At 41.2% G+C, this 23,405-nt stretch overlaps 1 protein-coding gene across 2 annotated transcripts; it reads left to right on the plus strand.

The window, feature by feature from the left end:
- Positions 1–1,381: 1,381 nt before the first annotated feature.
- TIRAP (TIR domain containing adaptor protein) lies at positions 1,382–12,077 on the plus strand. Of its 2 annotated transcripts, XM_069079866.1 has the most exons (7): positions 1,382–1,576; positions 6,654–6,830; positions 7,374–7,434; positions 8,356–8,502; positions 9,330–9,908; positions 10,001–10,079; positions 10,225–12,077. In XM_069079866.1, the coding sequence occupies exons 4-7, from the start codon at positions 8,496–8,498 to the stop codon at positions 10,238–10,240; spliced, it is 681 nt and encodes a 226-aa protein (XP_068935967.1). In that variant the 5' UTR covers positions 1,382–1,576; positions 6,654–6,830; positions 7,374–7,434; positions 8,356–8,495; the 3' UTR covers positions 10,241–12,077. The 2 variants fall into 2 exon arrangements, with proteins under 2 accessions (XP_068935967.1, XP_068935968.1); XM_069079867.1 differs by lacking the exon at positions 10,001–10,079.
- Positions 12,078–23,405: the final 11,328 nt, after the last annotated feature.

The raw sequence follows: 23,405 nt of genomic DNA on the forward strand, positions 1-23,405 counted from the left end.
GGGGGCAGCCTGGGCAAAGATAGATAAAAAGATATGTGTGTGTGTGTGTGTGTGTGTGTGTGTGTGTGTGTGTGTGAGATAAAAAGATCAAATGGCATGCATGGGAAACAGAAAACTGGACATTTTGCATGGGCTATGTTGCACGTGAAGGAAAATATGATAACATGCCTGGTAATGTAAACTGAAACAATTACAAAGGGCCTTAACTGCCCAACAGAGACCTTTGTGTTTTATCCTGGAGCTGCTAGGATAAAGGGAGTCATTGGAGCTTCTGGAGCAGAGTAATGATGTGGTCATGCCTGTACTTTAGGAATATTAATTTGGAAGCTGTGTGGAGGGTAGATTGGAGAGGGATTGGGATCCCAACTAGGAGACAGTTGCAATAGCCTGGGCCAGGTGATTAGGGTCTGAACTAGGCTGTATGAACGAATCAGGATCAGATTTATCATGGAACTAGAATTGACAAGAATCATCAATTGAGTGAACATAGGAGAAAAGGAAGAATTAGGAGGATTCTTACAGTTTCCAATCCAGGTTACTGAAAATGCCCTCAAAGAAATTGGGAAGTTACAGTAGAAAGAGGGAGTGTTTAGGGAGAAAGCAAGTTGTGGGACTGGGGGGTGGGGGTGGAGATGGGGCACAGTGTTAATGCAAGTATAAATCTGAACAAATCTACATGGATGTGATAGATGAACTTGATCTCAAGTTACATAAAAGAGAACCCAATAGAAGAGGGACATATCCAAGGTGCATCCACAAACATGGGGGTAGAACCAGGGTGATAATCCCTTGTTCTTCTGAATTGCAAATCACTTCAACATCATCCCTGACTCTTTCCTCCTTTGCTCCTTTCTCAGAGGAAGAGGTGACCCTTTAGCAAAGAAACTGAAAAGAAGTTGCCAGAAAGGAGAACCAGGAGAGAACAATGTTACACATACACAAAAAAATTCTTGGAAGAGAATGTCTAGGTGAAGGTGGTAGTCAACAATGCCAAATGTTGTAGAAATGAAGTTAAGCGAACAGAACTAACCAAACGATTTATATAGTTAACAACACGGTTGTGAAGGCAAATTACATTGAAAGACTTAAGAATTCTCATCAACAAACCCAGAGTACTTATGACGAAACATGCTACCAAAAAGGTAGTGGACACAGAGTGCAGACTGAGGCATATATTTTTAGGACGTGGCAATACAAAAATTCATTTTGCTTGACTATGCATATTTATTACATGGTGTTTTTTTCTTCCTTCAACAGGATGGGAGAAGGAGAAGAAAGAGAAGGTAGATTTTCATTAACTGGAAAAAAAAATTTTTTAATGCCACAAAAAAGGTCAAGAATAAGAACTAAAAGAAGGCCACTGGATTTGGCAAACAATAAATCACTGTGAACTTGGAGAGCAGTTTCAGTCAAATGAGGAGGTCAGAAGCCAGACTGTAAGGAGTTAAGAAGAGAAGTGGGATGAGAGAAAGTGGAGCAAAGAGCATATATGGCTCATTTCCTAGGAGTATGGATCCGAAATCAAGGATGGCAAAATTAAGCGAAGGCTTTTCAAGGATGAGAGATCTCTACATTGGTGAGCAACGGACAAGGAGCCAAGGGACAGTTAGAGAGAAGTGCTCATCTAATGTGTAGTCTCCAAGGGGGGGATGGAATCAAGGGCACTGCTTCCCCTGAGAATGGAGCAAAGGAGGAAAAGGTCGGGGATAATGTTGAGATGACTTATAATGTAGTGTTGAGAAGAGGCCTTGGTTTTTTCAGTGAAGGTCTCTGCTAAGAGGTAGGAAGTAGAGAAGTGGGGCAATAGAGAGAAGGTTTGGAAGAGACAGAATGGGATAGAGAGTCAAGGAAGAATAAAAGGATGGATAAGTGGTAGAAAGGACCCCATTGAGACTACATAACAAAAATGGGTAGGGAATCCACTGAATTACCTCTTTTCCTGATCCTTACACACAGTATTTCAACTGAGTGGAATATCTTTCTCCCTCCATATGAATGAGAGTAAACTTGGAAGTTGGGTTCAAGTATGGGTTTCCAGGCCAAAGAATATGGAATTAGGACAACATAGTTATGCCCCACCAACAGCTCCATCCCCACCTGTCCCTGCCCTTAGTTTGCTCCCAGCCCCTACTGTGCTTAGCTTCGCATTCCCCTCTACCTTGGCAAGTGTCCCTGAGGGTTTACTCAATAGCAGAGATAGCCCCTGCTCTGCCCTCACTAATGAACACTGGAGTTCACTGAGAAAGCATACATTAAGCATCTAATTTGTGCTAGGTACTGAGGGTGATAAAGAGTCAAATAATATAAAATTCCTGTCGACCCCACAATCTAGTATGGGGAAAATGAAACATGTATACCAATAAGCCTTACACAAATGAGGACATGACAAATGCATGATAATTATAAATAAAAGGCTTCAGGATAGGGAATTATGATAATGCCAGCAAAGGGAATCAAGGAAGACTTCACAGAGAAGGCAGAGACAATGCTCAAAGGTTAAATGGGATTTCAGTGGGTAGGTGTGGAGGAATGCAGGATTGAGCAAATAATGGTGATGGAAGTGCAGGTCATGTTTAGAAAATGATCAGTTCAATGAAGAAGAGCTTCCAAAAAGCTAGAAAGGTTGGAATAGGATCTTGAAGGGCTTTGGAGACTAAGCTAAAGAGACAATGGGGATCCATTAAGGTTTGTGATGGGATCTGAGCTGTATGTGAAGAAGAATCTGCTGGCAGGTGTAGACAACAGATTGGAAGAGGGAAGGTACTTGAGAAAGGTGGGTTTACTAGGTGGACACTGCAAGAGTTCAGTCCACAGTGAAATAAGTGCCATAACTTGAGAGATCACAGCAGAAATAGTAAGAAGGGTATTGGTGGAAGAGAGATTTTGAAAGTTCACTACTGGATATGTGGAAGGGCAAGGATCAAGGAGGGATCAAAATGGACCTTACAGTTAGAATGACTGGATAGTGAAATAGGGAGGTCACAGAAATAGGGGAGAAATAAGTTCAGTTTGAGATGGTGTGTAAACTTCTGGAAATGCCAGTCTGGATTTCAGGTGAAAGTTACAGATGTGTTTGGAAGTCATCAGCAAAGAGCTTATATTTGAAACTGAAGGAGTAGAAAAGGCCCCCAAGGAAAACAGAGGAAAAGAGGGACAAGGAGAGGACCCTGATAGTGTCAATGTTAAGAAATCATAAGATTTAGGTGCAGCCAGGTAGCACAGCGAGTAAGAGTACCAGCTCCAGAGTCAGGATGACCTGGGATCGAATCTGGGCTCAGATACTTAGCACCACACCCAGAAATAACTGGCCCTGTAACCTTGAGCAAGTTACTTAACCCCAATTGCTTTAAAAAAAAAAAAAATCAAAAGGACCTTAGGCGTCCAACTACCTCATTTTACAAATTAGGAAATTGAAACCTTTAAGGGGCTGAATGACTTGTTTAAAGTCACAGAGCTAAGTGACAAAGCCAAGATTTGCACCCCTCTTCTAACTCTAAACCCAGTGTTCTTTCCTGTACCGCAGGGGAAAGAAAAAAGAGAGGACAGAAAGGGAGCAGTTAGGGAGATAAGTGGAGAACTGAAAGAGTGGTGTCATCACAAAAACCAAGGAAGTATCAAGAAGAGAAGAATCACCATAGTCCAAGCAGCAGGGAGGATGAAGACTGAGACAATGCCTTTGGCATTTTTGACAATTTGACAATTAAGAGATTGAGGTATCTAATACAGCCTAGGACTGAAGCTGACCTAGACTCCCTCCCCTGGCCAATGAATTGCCTGGAGCTGATCAGACTTGGCCACTCCCCACCACTGGTTATTTTCTAAATCTCCCAAATCCTACCCTCTTGAGATTCCCGAGCTTTCTCTTCCAGCTTTTGCTTGTTATGCAAAACAGTCTAGGGTAAGAGATTGAGAGATGTGCCTAACCTCTCCCGCCTGCAACCTGGCCAATCCCTCTACTTAAACTTTTTACACCTTCAGCTTGGCCTCAGAACTTGTATAAATCCTGCTCCCAGCTCCCTCTTTGGGTACCCCACTATTTGCTGTGGGGCACCTCAAGCTGCACCTCACTTGCCCCAATGAAACACCTCTATTTTGCTGTGTTGGCTATTTTCTCTTGAATTCAGGTTCATGTAGGTCACCTTGGAGGGAAGTTTCAATAGAAGGAAGCCATGTTACAACAGGTTGAGGAATGAGGGGGGAGTGATGTAGGAATCAAGACAACTAAAGTAGATTTCTCATGCCAGAAATGTTGTGATGAAAAGAGTGAAAAAGAGGAGACTGTTGCTTGAGGAGAAAGAAACAGAGCAAAAGGGAGGGATTTTGTTTGTTTTAGCTAGGGGAGAGCTGTATGGCTATATAGGCAGAGGGGAACAGAGTAGGAAAGATTGGAAATTAACAATAAAAGGAATGATGAATAGAATGAGGTACTGGAAGATGAAGAAGAGATGAAAGTAACAGCACAGGTTAGCCTTAATAGGGAGCGGATTCATCTCTTCAAATGAGAGAGGAGGGAAGACATAGTAAAGAGGTTACAATACAGTTATTTTAAGGTGGAGTAGGGTTGTTGAGGACACTCATCATTAAGTGATGTCAATCTTCTCTGTAAAGTAGGAAGCACAGTCTTTGGCTGAAAATTTGGAGTGTGGAGGCAAGGTTTGGTGGATTGGAGGACAGAGGTCTGGAACAGCCTGTGTAGAGAATGAGGAAGGTGATTAAAAAAAAAAAAACAACTAAAAGATCCAACTGAGTTTATAGAGTATAAACTTAGAATGGATGAAATAAACAAGACTGTACTACTTTCTCTATCAGAACTAGGCACCTCCCGAGGGGAAATGATTAAAGCAAAGAGTAGGCCTTACTAAAGGGATAAACTAGGTAGAGGTGATGGAAAGTCAAAGTATTCTAAGGTGGTGGGAAGAGCATCCCTGAAATGCCTGACCACAGGATCCCTGCAGGCTGAGTAGGGAGGTCATAGATTCCACAGCAGGGAGGAGGGACTGATAGAGTAAGTAGGACTTGAGGTACATAATATAATGGCTATTGGAGACTGGTCTTGGAATTGCAGCTCTACCTGACACTTACAGGGTATAGTAATATACACTGATGATAATCGTTACAAGGTGGCCATGGTTGGGGGGTGGCTGAAATTCTGTGATGGAGATCATTGGAGTTAAAGAAATTGAGGAACCATGTAAAGTCCCCAAGGACAGAAGGATTGGGGATGGAAAAAGAAAATTGTAAGATAGGGGTCGAAAAAACGGAAGGGGGATTTCCTGGAGGTTAGTAGATGAATTCAACAAGAATGGGGAAGGGGTAGTTTAACCAGATGGCATGAACTTCAAAGGATGACAGGTTGTTGGGTAATTGTTGCAGAAGGTCTAGAAGTAGGAGGAGGAGAGGTGAAGGTATGCCATGCCCACTGACATCCTGAAAGTTGGAGGGGAGAAGATTCAGCCTTTTTAGAAGGGGATTGCCCAGGACATAGTATACTCAAGAAACAGCCAGGTTCCAGTTAGTGCTAAAAGGTGTTAGAAGTAATTAATGAAAAAGTCAAGTATTTGGGACAGTTTATAATAAGTGAGGGGGGCGAATCATGAGTAGAAGAGGACATGGGGAGAGGTGAGGATGAGAATCTAGGAGGAGGGAATGAGGGCTTTTACCTGATTGGATCTACTGAGATACAGACAGGAGAAAGATGGAAGAGTAGGGCAGGTGAGCTTGAAATGGGAGAGGGAGCCATGGTTCAATTCCAAGCCAGACAGAAAAAAATGTTACATGAAGATACCTAAGCTTAGCTGAGAGGGATGGGTCACCTGAGCTCCAACACCCTTTTATTTTGCTAAACATCTCAGACTTGTTGTTAACTGTCCTCTCCCCCCCTCTCCCCACTCCCAGTCTACAGAATGGAGGCTTAAGAGGTTGAGGACCTTTCTGGAAAGCAATTTGGAACTATGCCCAAAGGACTATTAAACTGTGCACACCCTTTGATCCAGCAATAACCACTGCTAGGTCTATACTCTAAATACATCACACACACAAAAAGAGAAAAGATTCTATTTGTACAAAAAATATTTATAGCAGCTCTTTTTGTGGTGACTTAGAATTGGAAATCAAAGGGATGGCCATCAATTGGGGAATGGATAAACAAGCTGTGGCATGTGATTGTAACACAATATTACTGTGCTATAAGAAATGACAAGCAGGATGTTTTCAGAAAAACCCAGGAAGACTTACATAAACTGATGCATAGTGAAGTTAACAGAACCAGGAGAACATTGTACACAGTAACAGCAATATTGTTTGATGAAGAACTGTGAATAATTTAGCTATTCTCAGCAATGCAATGATCCAAGCCAGTCCCAAAGGATTAATGATGAAGCATGCTATCCACCTCCAGAGAAAGAATTGATATTGTTTGAATACAGACTGAAGCATGCTATTTTTCACTTTCTTTCATTTTTTTTCTTTTAATCGGATCCTCTGGTACAAAATGACTAATCTAAAATCAATTGCTTATCATCTCAGGGAAGGGGGAGGGAGAGATAGAATTTGGAATTCAAAACTTTAAAAATGTCAAAAATTGGAAAATAAATAATTGAAAGAAATTCTGAATTTCAGTTGGAAATTTTTAAAATACATGTTGATGTTTTTAGCCTCGAAGGGAAAAAGATTCAGGGGGCCACAGGTTCCTTTACTTCCGTCTGGAACTACTTCTGCCTGAAACCACCCTCCTCTGACCACTCACTTCCTTTCTGAGTCAAAGGCGGAGCTAGAGAAACTACCGCAGCCTTGAGTCTAAGCGGGTGCCCTCCTACCTCTTCCCCTCCCTGGTGAGTCCTTGGGGTGGGGGAAGAGAAGTGGTGGGTTGTGGGCAGGGGACACCATGATATCTCCTAAGGAAGGACTAGTCTAGGCAGCCTGCAGACTTCTAAGATGGGGAGACAAGGAAGATTGCTGGAAAGAAAGCCTTTCAAACTCATCTGGGCAAAGCAGAACGGGACTGGAGGTGTTCCCGGGAAGGAGTACAGTACAGCAGCGCTGAATCTGAAACGGAAAGCCTGAATTCCGGCTGTGCTTTTGTCCAGAAAGGACCTTTCTGCCCCTCACCCCTCCGCCCCGTCTGTCCGCCCTCTGCGTGTCTCTGCTTTGGTGTCCTGTCCCATTCACGCAGGCTCCTTTTCCCCATTCCACCTTCTTCCTCATCCCCTCTCCCTTCAATCACTCTTGCACCTAAAAAAACGTGCAATCTGATTTCCGACTTGAGAAAGATGTCATTCTTACATTGTGTAAAAAAAAAAAAACAAAAGCAAGCAGCCGCCGAGTCTCTCCCTTTTTGTGTGTCACTGTGTTCCCGTCTCACTGTCTCCCTCTAGGGCTCTCTACCTGTCTCATGTCAACCTCCACATGTGTCTGCACAGGAAAAGCCACATGAAGGTAAGATGCCCCTTATCTGTTCTCTGCCTCTTGAAATGACTTTGCATTATATTGTATATATTTTGTATTTGTTTAGTTTGTGCATTTTATTTTATTATTTATTTTTGCTTTTTGGAGGGCAGTTGGGGTTAAGTGACTTGCCCAAAGTCACACAGCTAGTGTGTCAAGTGTCTGAGGTCGGATTTGAACTCAGGTCCTCCTGACTCCAGGGTCAGTGCTCTATTCACTGTGCCACCTAGCCGTCCCAAGTTTGGGCATTTTATATCCTATCAGTGGAATACAAGCTCCCCAAGACCAACGAACCCAGTTTCCTAGTAGGTAATTAATAAATATTTAGTGAACTGAATCTTTCTAGCTTTTTTAAATAAAGGAACTTTCTCCTTACATCTCTTAGAATCATTTATCCCTTTCAAAGTATAATAACCTACATGAGACCTTTCCTGATCATCCCCCCAACTACTAGTGCCTCCCCCTGAAAATTACCTCGTATTTATTTTGTATACATACATAGCTTTTTGAAGACAAGGGCTGTTTCTTTTTTTTTTTTTTTGTCTTTATATACCCAGTGTCTAGCATATAATAAGCTCTTTAAAAATATCTGTTGATTGACCTACCCATCTGTTTCAGCATCCATACTTAATGGCCTTAGATAGTCCAGGTTTCCTCACTACAGTGGTTCCAGGACTAGTGGCCATCATAACCAAGTAGGGCATGCTGAGTTTGTTAACCCCCGGATCTTGAAAACTCACAGCCTTTGCTACACTGATCTAGGTTTAATGAAAAATGAATTCTAGTAATTGTGAACCAGTCCTATGGAGAAATCAAGAAACAGAATCCAGGGACCTTTAGGAAACCACTCACCCTCTGAGGGTAAGGACTGTCCTATTTTGACATGATGGTATCTGTGAATATCCCTCACAGGATGACTGTTCCATGACACCTGACCTGGACTGAGGCTTCCCCTGTCCCACTGGTGTTCTGCCTCCCACAGATCAGCCCAAGTCAAGTGATATCAACCTCACCTTCATTTCCTTTCTCCTGAATCAGGAGGCCTGGATTTGATGGCTGGTGAGTAGAACTAAACTACTTCAAGGAAAGGGCTAGGTATAGGCTAGTTTCTTATTATCCAGATATAGTTCTTATATCTGGGGGGAGGAAGGGGAAGGGAGGGCTCTTAGGCAGAAATCCCAGGGAAATTGGGAAGTGAGAGGCCAATGACCCAGCTTGGTCTAAAACTCCATACCAGCAGACAGAAAGATCTGTTCTATTTCTGACTTTGCAAATAATTTTCTGTATGACCTTTTGGGCCTCATTTCCCCATTTGTAAAATAAGGGGTTTGGATTAGATGACCTCTAGCCTTACGACTACCTCATTCAAGTTTAAATTCTGTAATAAAGTCTTTATACCAACTAGAAGAAAAAAGGTTGCTCAGGTATTGTCCAACCAGTTTCTTCTCTAAGATTTTCCTTGATTCTAGATGGCCTTCTTGAGCTAGCGTCCCTCAATTGCATGCGTAGGGCACAGAGACCTGTCTGCTTCCATTTCAGTGCTTGCCTAGCCATCCTCATTCCCCACTGAGAAGAAAGCATCCAACTCAGGGAAGCACTAGATTCCAACACTTCCAACCCCTTCTGGCCCTAGAAAGAGCCCCATCTTGGTTTTCTGGAAGAAAAAAAAAGTCCTAGTGGGCTATATCTATCTAAGCCTCAGGAGATTTGCTGCTGCCTTGTCTCATTCCTGTTTTTTCCTTTCCCAGTGATGATCTAAGCTTTACTGGGACTATACCAGTGCCAGTTCTTCCTTCCCTTTGTTCTGTCTTTTCAATATAAATAATCCCTCCCTCACTGTCAAGATTATCACCATTCTCTGTTGCTCTTCTCTCTCACTTTCTCAGGCTGGTTCCGACAGATCCTGCGTAAGCCCAAGAAATGCCATTTGCGTCCAGACACTAGCACCAGGGATGTCCCAGAGCTACCCTCCCAAAGCAGTTCTCTACCTGAAACTGAGGAGTCCACCAAGGTCCCTACCCCAAATCCAGCAAACTCAGAGAGCACCAGCAGCAGCTCTCGTTGGAGTAAAACTTATGATGTGTGCATGTGCCACAGTGAGCAAGACCTGATACCTGTGCAGGAATTGGTTTCCTATCTGGAGGGTGAGCCCAATGGACTTCGATGCTTCCTGCACCTTCGGGACGCAGCCCCAGGCGGTGCTATCATGTCTGAACTGTGCCAGGCAATGGGCAACAGCCATTGCTGTGTACTGTTTATCACCCCCCATTTCCTTCAGGACCCATGGTGCAAGTACCAAATGTTACAAGCACTAAGTGAGGCCCCTGGATCTGAGGGCCACACCATACCCCTGCTGTCTGGCCTAGCCCGAAGCGATTACCCCCCTGAGCTCCGATTCATGTTCTATGTGGATGGTAATGGCATTGACAATGGATTTGGAAAGGTCAAGAACACAGTCTGGCGTTGTAAGTATCATGGGGAGGGCGGGGGGAGGAGAGGGGAGGTGGGACACAGAAGGCCTTTGATCCACCTGAAAAGTTACTTTGGTTTCTTTTAGATAGGGATGGAGACCTTTTTGGGAAGGGGCCAGGGAGGGACCCCAAGGGTGAAGGATACTGGTCTGCATGGGAGAAAAGGTACAGAAGGGAAGGGGAGGAATGTGATATTGCCATGGGTTTGGGAACAGGTTTGGGAATAGAGAAAGTGGCAGTGCCCAACTTGGAAAGAGGGAACCTCATTGTGAGGAAACTGAGTCCCATGACTCTGTTCCATCTCTTCCAGATCTGCAAAAATTTAGCTGAGATGTAGATACCATCTTATCAGCATGGAGCCCGGGACATTGGAGCAAGACTGGACTTGGAGCTAGAAGGAACACTAAAGGTCTCCAGAGGGCTCGGGTGGAGAACCAGACAGGTGCTATAAGGAGTGTCACGGCCTTGACAATGTTTCTGTTCTGCCTCTGAGATAGCCTATAGCTGGCTTCTCCAGTGCTTGGCGTTTTCCTTCCCAAGTACTCAACTCTGGCCGTGGGAAATTCAGGAACCAAGAAATTCAGGTTGCTGCTAATGTCACTTCCTTAAGAGTACTTCTTAGGCAGGATGAATGTGTCATTTTGTTTTCTGTCCAAAAGGGAGTCTTGCCGCCATACTTTTGTATGAAGCCTATCACATGCCTGTGTGTTCCTCCTCCTCATGCAGGGACACATTTGTGTCCCTGCCTAGGGAGAGAGCTACTGATCTGCTCCATCAGGCAGGGTTACTGAACACATCAGAGGTCTTGGTGTAGAAGGAATTCTGACTCAATTGAAGGAAATGTAACTGGTGCCAACTTCTCTTTGTGTGCAGCTCTCTTATTTCCCCAACCATCTCCTACCCATCTTCATAAAGCTCTTTAAATAGAAGAGTCCTATACAACATTTTTTTTTAATGAGATGTATGTCAGGGCTTTAGAATTATAAAATCATTTGGTCAATAAGCATTTATTAAACACATCATGTCAGGCACTACACTAAAGCACTGGGCATACAAAGAAAGGCAAAAGCCAGTCCCAGCCCTCAAGGAGTTCACAATCTAAAGGGAAGAAATTATATAGATATTATTTAAATAAATTAAAGCCCTAAACAGAAAAATCGGGAAAAGGGAAGGTACAGGGTTATGAGTAAGGAGGGGGATGGAAAAGTGGGATATAGAGAGAGGAATTTCTAGGGCCTCAGTACCTAGAACTACAACCAATTTGATCATCCATACTCAAGACACCTAGGCAACTTTAGTGGGGTACCAGCAAATCTTATACTGATTAATGACTTCCAACCGAGGAGATGCATTTTGTTGAAGGGGCATTTTTGTTTTTAAATCTTTATTTAGCTCTAATAAAAAGGTACCGGAGAGTTTTTTACATTAAAAAAAAAAGTTCCTTATATTTGAAAAGATGGAGAGCCTCTGGCTTAGAGAGAAAGGAATTTAACTTTCAGGGTGTGCAATCTCAGATTGTGGCATTGGAAGAACTATTGTTTTTTTCACATAATTTAATCTACTTCCCACTACACCCACCACCGAAGCCCCTTCCAATTTTTGCCTTAATTCCTTGCCTGCTTCCTCCTTCTTTCCCCTACCATTATTCTAGTTTATTCTTCTTCTTTTTTTTTTATTGGAGGGAAATTGGGGTTAAGTAACTTGCCCAAGGTCACACGGCTAGGTTTGGTTTTTGTATGTGTGTGTGCATGCTTGTTAAGTGTCTGAGGCTGGATCTGAACTCAGGTCCTTCTGACTCTAGGGCCGGCACTCTACTCACTGTTCCACCTAGCTACCCGCAATTCTAATTTATTCTTTACACTAAAGGGATTTGAGTGGAATAAGTTTATAGACAGTTGATGATCTGTATAAGAGGAGGTAATTTTTACACCAGAAGTTCCCAGCCTTGATGAAATCATAGGTCTGGACCCTCTAAACATGCTCTAGCTCTTGTTCAGGCCTTAAAATATTGGTTGAATTGATCTGAATTACTTTCAAGATTTTTATAGCTACAATAACAAAATGTTCTTTAAGGAAATAATGAATTAAATAATTGGAGAAATATTCATTGTTCTTGAATGAGTCACACCAATATAATAAAAATGATACTACTACCTAAATTAACTTACAGGGCTATGCTAATTAAACTACAAACAGAATCTTTATAGAGCTAGACAAAATGGTAACAAAATTCTTTGGAAGAACAAAAGGGCTAGAATTTCAAGGGAAATAATGGAAAAAGGAATAAAGAGGAAACAGCTCTCACATGTTTTGAATAGTATTACAAAGCAGTCCTCATCAAAACTACTTAGTACTAGTTAAAAAAAAAACAGAAAAAGAGGATTATGGAACAGAGGAGTCAGAAACAAGCAAGCTTAAAAGTGTAGTGTTTGATAAGTCTGAGAGCATAAATTACTTGGGGAAGAACTCCCTATTTGGTAAGAACTGCTGGGAAACTAAAAAGCAGTTTGGCAGACATTGGGTTTTGACCACCCCTTTTAGATCACCCTATTTGGCATAATAAACTAAAAAATGGTTATACCCATGGAACATTAAAGATTACATCTTTTTTTCATACTAAGAAGAAAACCAGATCAGATATCTTTCACAGCTTTGACTAGGAGACTAGTTCTTACCTAAAGAAGGAACAGGAGGCAATTCCAAAAGAGAAAACAGATTGTTTTGATTACATGAAATTTTGTGTGAATGATCTGAATTAAAGAAATGAGGATGAAAGGTAAGCACATTTTCTAGGTACTAAAGATCCTACCTGTGCTACTTTTTGGTTGAGCCCATCTCTGAAGTTAGTTTATCTATAGCTGATGGAAAAAAGGGTATTTTTCCTGAGAAGGGCCTACTACCTGAGCACATATCCAGCTCCTCCTTTCTCTCTAGGACTTCATTACTTAAAGGATGATGGGACTCCCAGCTGAAAAGAAACTTTAAGAACCTCTAGCAGAGGCTCTGAGGATGCAAAGACAGATTCTTTGTTTTCAAGCTATTCACAGTCTAATGGGGGGAAAGATGTACACACAAATAACTCATACTAGGAGGAAGTGTACAAAAGAAAACTGGCAAAATGCTATGCTAAACTGGAAAGGGGGAAAATATCTGACTCAGGTTGGAGAGGGAAGTCAAGGAAGTATTCTTGGAGGGGATAGTGTCTAAATTGGGCCTTGAAGGAAGGGACTTTGATGGATGGAACCAAAGTAGAATCAGACCCCATTCCAGCCACACAGATAGAAGATGGGATGGGAATAGGAATGAAAATTAGCCCAGTTTGCCTGAAAAACAATATTTTTTTTTCCATTGAGTAAGATGTGGGACTAGGGCTCTCTATCTTGCCCAGATTGGAAATTTGTCACCTACTCATGAACCTGAACCTACTGCTGAACTACAAGGAAACTTTGACATGTTCTTTTTCCCACCTAGGTCCCTCTTAGGCAACCTGATGGCACCCTGCTCTTGGGGGCTCACCATATTGGTGCCAGAGGTATCATAGGCAATCAATTCACTTTATCCATACTATAGTTCAAAACTGCCAAGCTCAAGCAATCCACCAGCATCAGGAACTACAGATGTGGCCCACCATATATGCCAAAGGCAAAAAAAGAAGAAGGATATCATTATGAAATAAGACTAGAAAAGTAGGTTGAAGCCAGATTGTAAAAGATTTTGCAGGTCAGGATTAAGAATTTGCATTACTTCATTCAAAAGGCAATGAAAAACAATTGAAAGTTTTTGATTAGAGGAGTAACATGATCAAATCACTACATTAAAAAGATTGCTTAGGAAAGTATATGAAAGACTAGAAAGTAGAGAAACTATATGCTGGAAGACTAATTAGGCAGCTATTATTATAGACTGAGCAAAAAGAAATAAAAAACAGAACCTACATGGTTGTGAGAGGAAGAGATGAACTTGGAAAGTAGAATTTGTACACAAGAAAACACAAGATAATCTGAGGAACTAGAGACCTAACAATTTAGTGGGAGCAGAAAAGGCTTCACTCAAGTGTTAGTGATGGCGCCCAAACTGAACCTGAGAGGAAACTGGTGATTCTACATGCCTGGTGAAGAAGGACTTATTCCAGGAATGGGGAACATCTTCTATGAAGACCCAAAAGCAGGAAAAGGAATTCTGAGTTTGAAGTATAATGAGTAGGTCTATTTGGCTGGCATGTTAGGAATATGAAGGGGAGTAATATAAAATAACTCTAGAAAGATAGGCATGGGTCAAATTGTAAAGAGCTACAAATGTTGAGGTTAAAAGTTTGTATTTTTTGCTAACAGCAATATCATCAATCTCATTCCCACTAAATTCAAACCAAACATCAGTATTTTATGGAGGGCAATTTTTTTTTAAAGCAATTGGGGTTAGGTAACTTGCTCAAGGGGCCAGTTATTTCTGAGTGTGGTGCTAAGTATCAGAGCCTGGATTTGATCCCAGGTCATCCCTACTCTGGAACTGGTGCTCTTACTCGCTGAGCCACCTGGCCACCCCTAAGCAATTGGGGTTAAGTAACTTGTTCAAGGTTACAAGGCTAGGTGTTTCTGGGTGGGTGCTAAGTGTCTGAACCCGGATTTGATCCCAGGTCATCCTGACTCTGGGGCCAGTGCTCCTACTTGCTGTGCTACCTGGACACCCCTCAGGAAGGCAATTTCTTAAAAAAAAGTGTTAAATACTTCTGGCAAAAATGATTGCCTGAACAGGACCTAGGCTGCCCTGCTCCCACATACCTACAAAGAAAATCCCTGAAGTTCAGACAAGAGTAATGATCAAGACATTCAATAAGAAACTGCAGCAAGTGATTTTTTACACCCCAGAACTGTACATAAAAAGTCAGCCAGAGGTCCATGGTCAATAGGAAAAGAGATTTCTCAAGCAAAGTTAGTACCAACAGTAGCAGAAATAGGACACATGCAGGCTCTGTGTCCAGGGGCAGCAAGAGCAGAGAACTTACCTGAAAAAGCCCCAAGGTAAGGCCCTTGAAATCCCCCTAGCAGTGCACAGTGACCACCACAATGCCAACCAGTATGAATATCATAAATGAAAACTATCCAGGTCTAAGAGAACTAGAAAGTAACTTACAGACATTAAGAATTCATCAATCATCAACTAAAAGAGCCCCAAAAGGAAAAGTCCCAAGAAGGTCAATCAGAATCTAGAGCTTTCACAAAGAAAAAGTACTATAACCATCCAGAAAGAAGCAGATAAAATACCAAGGAACTTCAGTTAGGATCACATGAAACCTGGCAGATTTTACTATAAATGAAAAGAGATCTTGAAATACAAAATTCCAAAAGGCAAAAGAGATATACTCATGTAATGGAAATGCAAATTTAAAGATCTTCCCTGCCCTTAGGCCCTTTGATAGGCTTAAGAGACTCTGAGAACCTTCCTTGATTTGAAAATATACTCTGCCTCCTAATAGGCTAAATGTGATCACATGGAGCCTGTGGCAGGAGGCTTGGTTTTCAGGAATGCCCACACCTTCATGCTGTGTGATTGGGCATTGGGTCAAGAGGGTAGTTACATTCTCTGACCCAGGAAAAGGCTATATAATCCCTGATGTGAGCTTTGCTTTGAGAGGTGTTCCATGATTTGATCAGATGAGACTCTGGGAAGCCATTGTGGAGAGCCCCCCGGCTTTGAAAAACCCAGATGTTGATTTGGTACGGTTGGACAGTTTGGAAATCTGTCTACTTGATCTGTTTCTCTGTCTTGATAATTCTGTCTGTATACTCTGAAGTTCGGGGTGCTGACCTTTTTCCCCTGAACTAGGTAAACGATATATATTTGACTAATTAAAGTAAGCTTGTTAACCCATTTTGAGTTGCTTTCCTTTAACAAAGCAGATCTAAGAACCTGTGTTGGCAGCCACCTTGGGGACCCTTGGGGTGCTTGCTGCTACAACTTACAACCAATAATAATTTACCATGCAAAGCTGACTATCATCCTCAAGGATAGAAAATGGATCATTAATGGAATACAGTTATCTCTTCCACATCCCAGATCTAGAAAATCCACATAAAAATTTTTGTCCCTCCCTTTGTACCAGAGAAGAAGTCTGAATTTTTTCAGAATGGAAACCATGATGGGGAAAGTCTCAATGTGGAAGGGAAAACTAGATAATTTTCAAGCATTTCTGATGAAAAGACAAAAGTTGAATAGCAACTTTGAAATATAAATACAAAAATCCAGAGAAACACGGGTAAATGTATTTGAACAATTAGAAAGAGCTATATGATGATGGGAAGAAGAAACAAATGTTCCTTCAGAACCTTGTCTTCAAAGGATATTGAAGAAGTTAAATAGGAAGAGCAGAGACCTCTGGGGGATAGATTGGTTCTGTTCTGAGAGTGTGAAGAGGAGAAAGAGAAAGGAAGGCAAAAATGAATACAACATATAAAACCAAAGTCACTCCCATAAGTGGTCAAATGAGGCAGCTTCATGTCACAATAGACAAACTGTTGAAAGACCAGTTGAAAGTTAGAAAGACCAGCCTCTGACACATATTGACTATGAAAACTAAATCAATTCATTTAATCTGCCTCAGATTCCATATCTGTAAAATGAGGATGTCACCTACTTCCCAGGGTTGTTGTGAGACAATATTTATAAAGCACTTTTCAAAGCTTAATATAAATTTTTATTATTATTATTTTGCCTTTTGGGGGGCAATTGGGGTTAAGTAACTTGCCCAAGTTTACACAGCTAGTTTTTTTGTGTGGGTGTTAAGTGTCTGAGGCTGGAACCGACTCTGGGGTGGCGCTTTACTCACTGCGCCACCTACTGTCCCCTGTTCTCAAAATTATTGCAAACTATTAACAAACATATGAAAGAATGCTACAAATCACTAATAAGAGATGAAAATAGAAATAAGAGAAAAAGTAAATGAAAACAAGCCTGAACTTTTACCTCACCTCCACTGGCAAACGTGATGAAAATCAGAAAAAGCCTATGGGGGGGAGGCAGTGTAAAGACAGACACATTCATTGTTGGTGGAGGTGTGAATTAGTATAAACATTTTGGAAAGCAATATAGAATTATGCAAATAGATCTTACTGATAAGTGTTCACTTCAAGATCACTGATAATAAGAAAGGCCCCTATATACACTAAAATATTTATATCAGCATTTTGTGGGAACAAAGAGCTGGAAACAAAGTCAATACCCATCAATTGGGGGATGATTGAACAAACTATGGTACATAAATGTAACGGAATATTACAGTATGAGCTATAAGAAATTACAAATGTGAATACAGAGAAGTACAGACTTAAATAAACTGATTTAAAAGTGAAGTAAATGGGGCCAGGAAAACAATATGTACAATAACTGCAAAAATGTAAATAGGAAGAACAATCACCACAAAATAATGGAAAATGAATATTGTAAAATGTGTGCCTCAAAGAAGAAATACAAGATGACACCTCCCCCTTCCACTCCTTTACAGCTATGGAAGTGAGATAGAGTCCACAAGTGTGGAATGTGGTATATGTTCTAAGATTTTTCCAATATTGATTTATTTTGCTGATTTACCCCCTTCCTTTCTTTAAAAAAGATTCTTTGTCATATGGGATGGTTATTTAAGAAAGGAAAAGGGGAGAGATAAGAGAATTTAGACAATGTACAAAAGACATCAATAAAATGTATGTTAAAAATAAGGAATACACTGTCAATAACATTTATCAAGTATCTACTGTATGCCAGGAATTGTGATGAATGCTAGAGATACAAATGTGAGAAAGAAATACAGTTCTTACTCTCAAGCAGCTTACAATCTAATGGGAAAGACAGCACACCAAAGGAAGCTGAAAAAGGGAAGAGAAGGGTGGGTCCCCAACATGAGGGTATGGTGGAGAAATCAAAGAAATCCAAAATGAATAAAGATGGATAGGAAATGAGATATTGAGGAGAATAGTGTAACAGCAGGCACCCTAGCACACCCAGGATGGCCGGCTAGCACAAGGGATTTGATAGCTTTACTGAAGGAAAGCAACCTGTTAATGCGGTCAACAATCTTTTTATTATATTCACTAGCTCAGGGGAAAGGTCAGCTCAGGGGAAAGGTCAGCATTGAGAACATGGAGAAACTACAGGCAGAGAAAATACAAGCACAGAAATTAGAATAAAGACCAACAGATAGGGCTCCATCTGTCTGAACACAGCAATATTGCTATATACTTTCTATACATCACTGAATCAAGGTTGCACAGGCATCTTAGCAGTCAGGTGGGCTCTGAATGTACTCAGAGTCTCGAGCAGGAAATCAAAAAATCCTTTTCATGAGCAACCCCCCAAAGCAAAATACTAACTTCACAGAATATATAACAAAGACTTGTCCCCTGACTGGCTGAGTGCTGAGGAGCTTGAAAATCCCCATGCCCTAGCACTTAAGTGGAAACTCCCCATAACCCAGAGTCTGATTAGTTCTGAGCCAGGGCTCTATATGCCTATTAATGGGCATGGAAGATTTTCAGATTCCCTTAACATTACAAATAGAAAGGGGAAGGAAGGAGTGAAACTTTGCTATTTCTCATCATTAGAATGCATGAGAAAACTAGACAAGGAAGGGGGAGGGAATGGGTATCACCTGAACTTCATTTATCTGAAATAGACAAAGCAGGATTGAACACACACACACACACACACACACACACACACACACACACACACACACACACACACACACACACACACACACACACACACCCCAAATGATTTAGGGAGGTATTAAGATAAAGGATAATAACATGAATGAGAGTCAAAAGCAAAACAAATTTCCTGATCCAGAAGGGGTTACTAAAAGGGAGGGAAAGAAAAAAACTAGAGGGGCGGCCAGGTAGCACAGCGACTAAGAGCACTGGCCCCAGGATAACCTGGGATCGAATCCGGGCTCATATAGTTAGCACCCACCCAGAAACACCTGGCCATGTAACTTTGAGCAAGTTACTTAACCCCAATTGCTTAAAAAAAAAAAAAGAACTAAAAATGAAGAAGGTCCCTAAGTTTGCATGTTAGATAATTGGGGAATGGCTGAAAAAAACTGTGGCATATGAATAATACAATGTTACTGTACTGTAACAAATGAAGAAAGAGATAATTTCAGAGATTTCTGGGAAGTCTGATGATGCAGAGAGAAGAGAGCAGAACCAGGAAATTATATATACAAAGACTGTGACATTGTAAAGAGAAACAGCTTGGGAAGATTTAAGTTCTCTGATCAATGCAATAATCTATCATGTCTCCAGAGGACCTGTGATGAAGCATGTTTCCTATCTGTTGAGAGTAAGGTGATCCACACAAGACAAAGAGATACAGTTTTGTACACAGACGTTGTATAGATGTATTTTGCTTGATCCTGTTGATAGGTCATAAATGAGGGGTTTTCCCCTCATTTTTCTTCTCAGTTTTTAATTGGGGTGAAGGTTTATTAATAATAATCTCCCCCCCCACCAAAGGAGGTCCAAAGTAACATTTTCACAAAGTACCCAGAAGAGAACAGAAGGAATTCCGGAAGAAAGCACAGATAAACAGGACAGCTTTTAAAGTAACGTGAACTTTTTTTTTAAGCAAACAATATGAAATGGAGATTCATGATTTCCTACAGAATCTTCTGCATTCTGCTGCATGAATGGGAATGCTCTTTTTGGTATTTAAGTTCAGAATTAAAAAAAAAAAAATATGTCAATCAAATAAAAGGCAACCATTTGAAAAAGAAACCAAAGAGTTAATGGCAATCTTTCCTCGTTTTTATTTTGTCAGGAATAGAGCAAGTGCCAAGTGTCTGTAAATACATGGAAAATATTTAATATTTCCCTATATTAAAACCTATATGTAGCCTGACTTATACATCTGACCTCTCATCTCCTATGTGTCCTCACCTAGCCTATTCTGTTTTAAAGAAATTTTAATTTCTATATTCAATTTTGTTTACTTTAAGTTCTGAATTTTCTCTGTCTCATCTCCCACTCCCACTGAGAAGTTAAGAAAACCAAAACCCATTATAAATATATATAATCAAGCAAAACAAATTCCCACATGAGCTAGATTCTTCTCTCATCCCCCCCAAAAATGGAAAAGAAAAGGAAGATAATATGCGTCACACATCTGCATTCTTGAATTTATACTGGGTTATCACTAGTCATCTTGGCTTATATCTCGCCACTGGACGCCAAGAATTCTGGAGGAGAGAAGCCTGATGACTTTGCTCTGCCTCACTTAAACCAAACTTAAATCAAATTCACTTGCAAGTTGAGAAATCACCATCCTGATGCCATCAGTCAAGTATAAAGGATGAACAACAAACAATCTTGAGTCCATAGCTCTCTAACTTGAGGTGGGTTGCATGTTTTAACATGAGTCCTTTGGAATTGTTCACCTAGTTTATTCTGGATACCAGGGTGTAAATAAGGGTGGTGATGAATAATTATTTTTATAGTATTTGTTAAGGACCTAATTGTACAAGTATTTAGACAGATTTCCCACTTTAGAGCTATAATGAAGGATAGAATTCAACTGACTGTCCCCTAGGAAACTACCCAATAAATGTATCATCAGCTGGGGAAAAGTCTGATCCTGTCCAAATTACCTAAGGCACCTCAGGCTGTGGATTAGACCGAGGTACATTCCATAGGATGACTGTGCTGTAGTGGAAGGAGCCTTGGGTTTAGTCTTAGCTGTGTGACCATGGACAAGGCTCTTAACCCCTCTCAGCTTCAGGTTCCCATCTATAACATGAAAAAGTTGGACACAGGGCCCAGCAGTCAAATTCTCTGATTCATGGAATGGATAGGATCTACATAAGCAAAATTCCTTGTAAGGCTATGGTTTATGATCTCTAGAACCACAGTCCAATTCAATTCAGTAAAAATTTACTTAAATACCTGCAATATACAAAACAATGCATAGAATCAGGGGTCGGAACCTGCCCTAGATACAAAGATAAATGACAGGCCCCAGCCAGCACCGTGATCGCAATGTCTGAGAGGAGAGAGAACATACACAAATAATAGCATAAGAACATACACAATACAAATAACACAGGTATAAGCTATTAGTGGTCACAGAAAGGAAAGCTCATTTACTCTGACAGGGAAATGTTGTTGCTGTTGGTTTTGTCCTCCCTTCTCAAAGACAACGATGACATCAGGAAGGTGATGCCATGACGTGCAAGTGAATTGAATTTAAATGAGAGAGGATGTAATGGCAAGCACAGAAGTAGTTCACACCTTGTTTCAGCTGTTGAATTAACATCTTGTTTCAGTTCAAGTTTCTTTTGAGCCTTGTATCAAGACTGTTAAAAAACAGAACATGTGAACTACACAACTTGCGAACCCTCAAACTCATGAACTCCTGCAACAGGAAGGGGAGAAGCTAATGACAATATATAAGGAGAATTTCCAGGCTAGAGTCAAGCAGAACTGAGGACTCTTGTGGTGGCAGTCAAGAAGGAAAAAACTTGTGGTATCCCAGCACTCTGCTTGTCTGTTCTGTCTGTGTTGATGTTTGTTTGTGATACTTTGTACAGAAGCCCTGGACCTTACTGGAAGCCCTGAAATAGGATTTTCTGGTTGTATGTTAACAGAAGTCCTAGAGGAGGGCTTTGGAGGTCCTGGAACTTACCTGATGATTTGTGCTGACCTCTTGGACCTTGTTTGTGGGTCTGTGTTGATTCCTATGTTGATTATTTGTGTTGAGTTCTCAGACCTTGTTGGTGAGTCTGAGTTTATTTCACTCAGATAGTGAATTGATGATGGTGCTGGCAATGTGCATAGATATTATTGTACCTCTGTCAAGCTTTGTCTTCCCAGAAACAGGAACTGTGAAGGACTTGTGGTGGACTGGACACTGTGAATTTCAATATGGAACAGGAACTGGATGAAGAACTGGACAAGGAGTTGGGAGCTGCCTGCCTTTGAACCCAGGTGACAGTTGGAGCTGGGACCATGGAAGCTGAAAACCAGCCTTGAGTCAAGCTGAAAGAAGACTTTACTTGGATACTGTGTACTGACTGAGGAGATTATGATTTTCTGTGACCTAGGGGTGGAGAACTTTGACTTTTGTGCTTTGTGATGGAATTAAGGATTTTGTGATTGACTAAATGAATGTACTTTGTTGAAAACTATATGACCGCTTTGGTGAAAACTATGTGGCCATTTTAGTGATAAGTTGTTGAGTTGTGACATGGTGAATGCTGTATTTTGATTTTCTATGAATGTTTTGCTCTGATTTGTTATTTAATAAATAGAGAGCTCATTATACTATGTAATCAGAATCCTAAAAGTTGTTTACACCAGAAGTCCTCTGGAAAGCTGCTCATGCATGGCTTTACAGAGGGCTGGGCAAAGTCACCAGCCTATTTCTCCTCCTAAACCATCTGGGTCTAGTGGCGAGATATAGATCAGGATGACTGGAAGTGGCCCAACAGGGTCAGGAAAAGTTTCATGGAGGAAGTGACACTGAAGCTAATTCTTGAAGGATGAATAGGAGGTCAAAAGACAGAGATTAAAGTTGAAGAAGACACTTCCAGACTTTGGGTATTACTGAGGCAGGTAGGTGGTTCAGTGGATAGAGCTGGGCCTGGAGTCAGGAAGTTCTGAGTTCAAATCTGGCCTTGGACACTGTAGCAGCAAGCACCCCAGCATCCCCAGGGTGGCTGCCAACACAGGTTCTTAAATCTGCTTTTCTAAAGGAAAGAAACTCAAAATGGATTAACAATCTTACTTTAATCAATCAAACCTATGTCATTTACCTAGTTCAGGGGAAAAAGTCAGCACCCCAAACTTCAGAGAATACAGAGCTTACAAGCAGACAAAAAATACAGACAGAGAAACAGATCAGCAGACAGGCTTCTGTATCAGCAAGCACCCCAGTGTCCCCAGGGTGTCTGCCAACACAGGTTCTTGGATCTGCTTTGATAAAGGACAGCAACTCAAAATGGGTTAACAAGCTTACTTTAATTAGTCAAATATGTATCATTTACCTAGTTCAGGGGAAAAAGGTCAGCACCCCGAACTTCAGAATATGCAGTCAGAATTATCAAGACAGAGAAACAGATCAAGTAGACAGATTCCAAACTGTCCAACCATTACATCCATACCAAATCAACATCTGGGTTTTTCAAAGTCGGGGAGCTCTCAACAACAGCTTCCCATAGTATCATCTGATCAAATCACAGAATACTTCTCAAAGTGAGCCCCAAAACAAAGCTACACATCAGGGCTTATGTAGCCTTCTCCTGGCTCAGAGAATGTAACAACCTCATTGACTCACTGGCCAATCAAAAAGTATCTACTGAAAAACAAGCCTCCCACCCCAGGCTCCAGGCGCACTTTAGCCTAGGGGCAGGGAAGATCTTTAAATTTGCATTTCCATTACAGCTTCCAACAGTCTGACCATTACATCCATACCTAGTCAGTTACCAGAGAGGGAAGCACCAACATC

The sequence above is a fragment of the Petaurus breviceps genome, unplaced genomic scaffold (genome assembly GCF_028583685.1).
Source record: "Petaurus breviceps papuanus isolate PSGF00001 unplaced genomic scaffold, PetGlider_PUasm1.0 91133, whole genome shotgun sequence".
Lineage (NCBI taxonomy): Eukaryota > Metazoa > Chordata > Mammalia > Diprotodontia > Petauridae > Petaurus > Petaurus breviceps.

Excerpts from the sequence above, each read along its gene's own strand:
- TIRAP (XM_069079866.1), top strand. Across the intron at positions 9,909-10,000 it reads CAAGAACACAGTCTGGCGTT|ATAGGGATGGAGACCTTTTT; the intron begins GTAAGTATCATG and ends GGTTTCTTTTAG.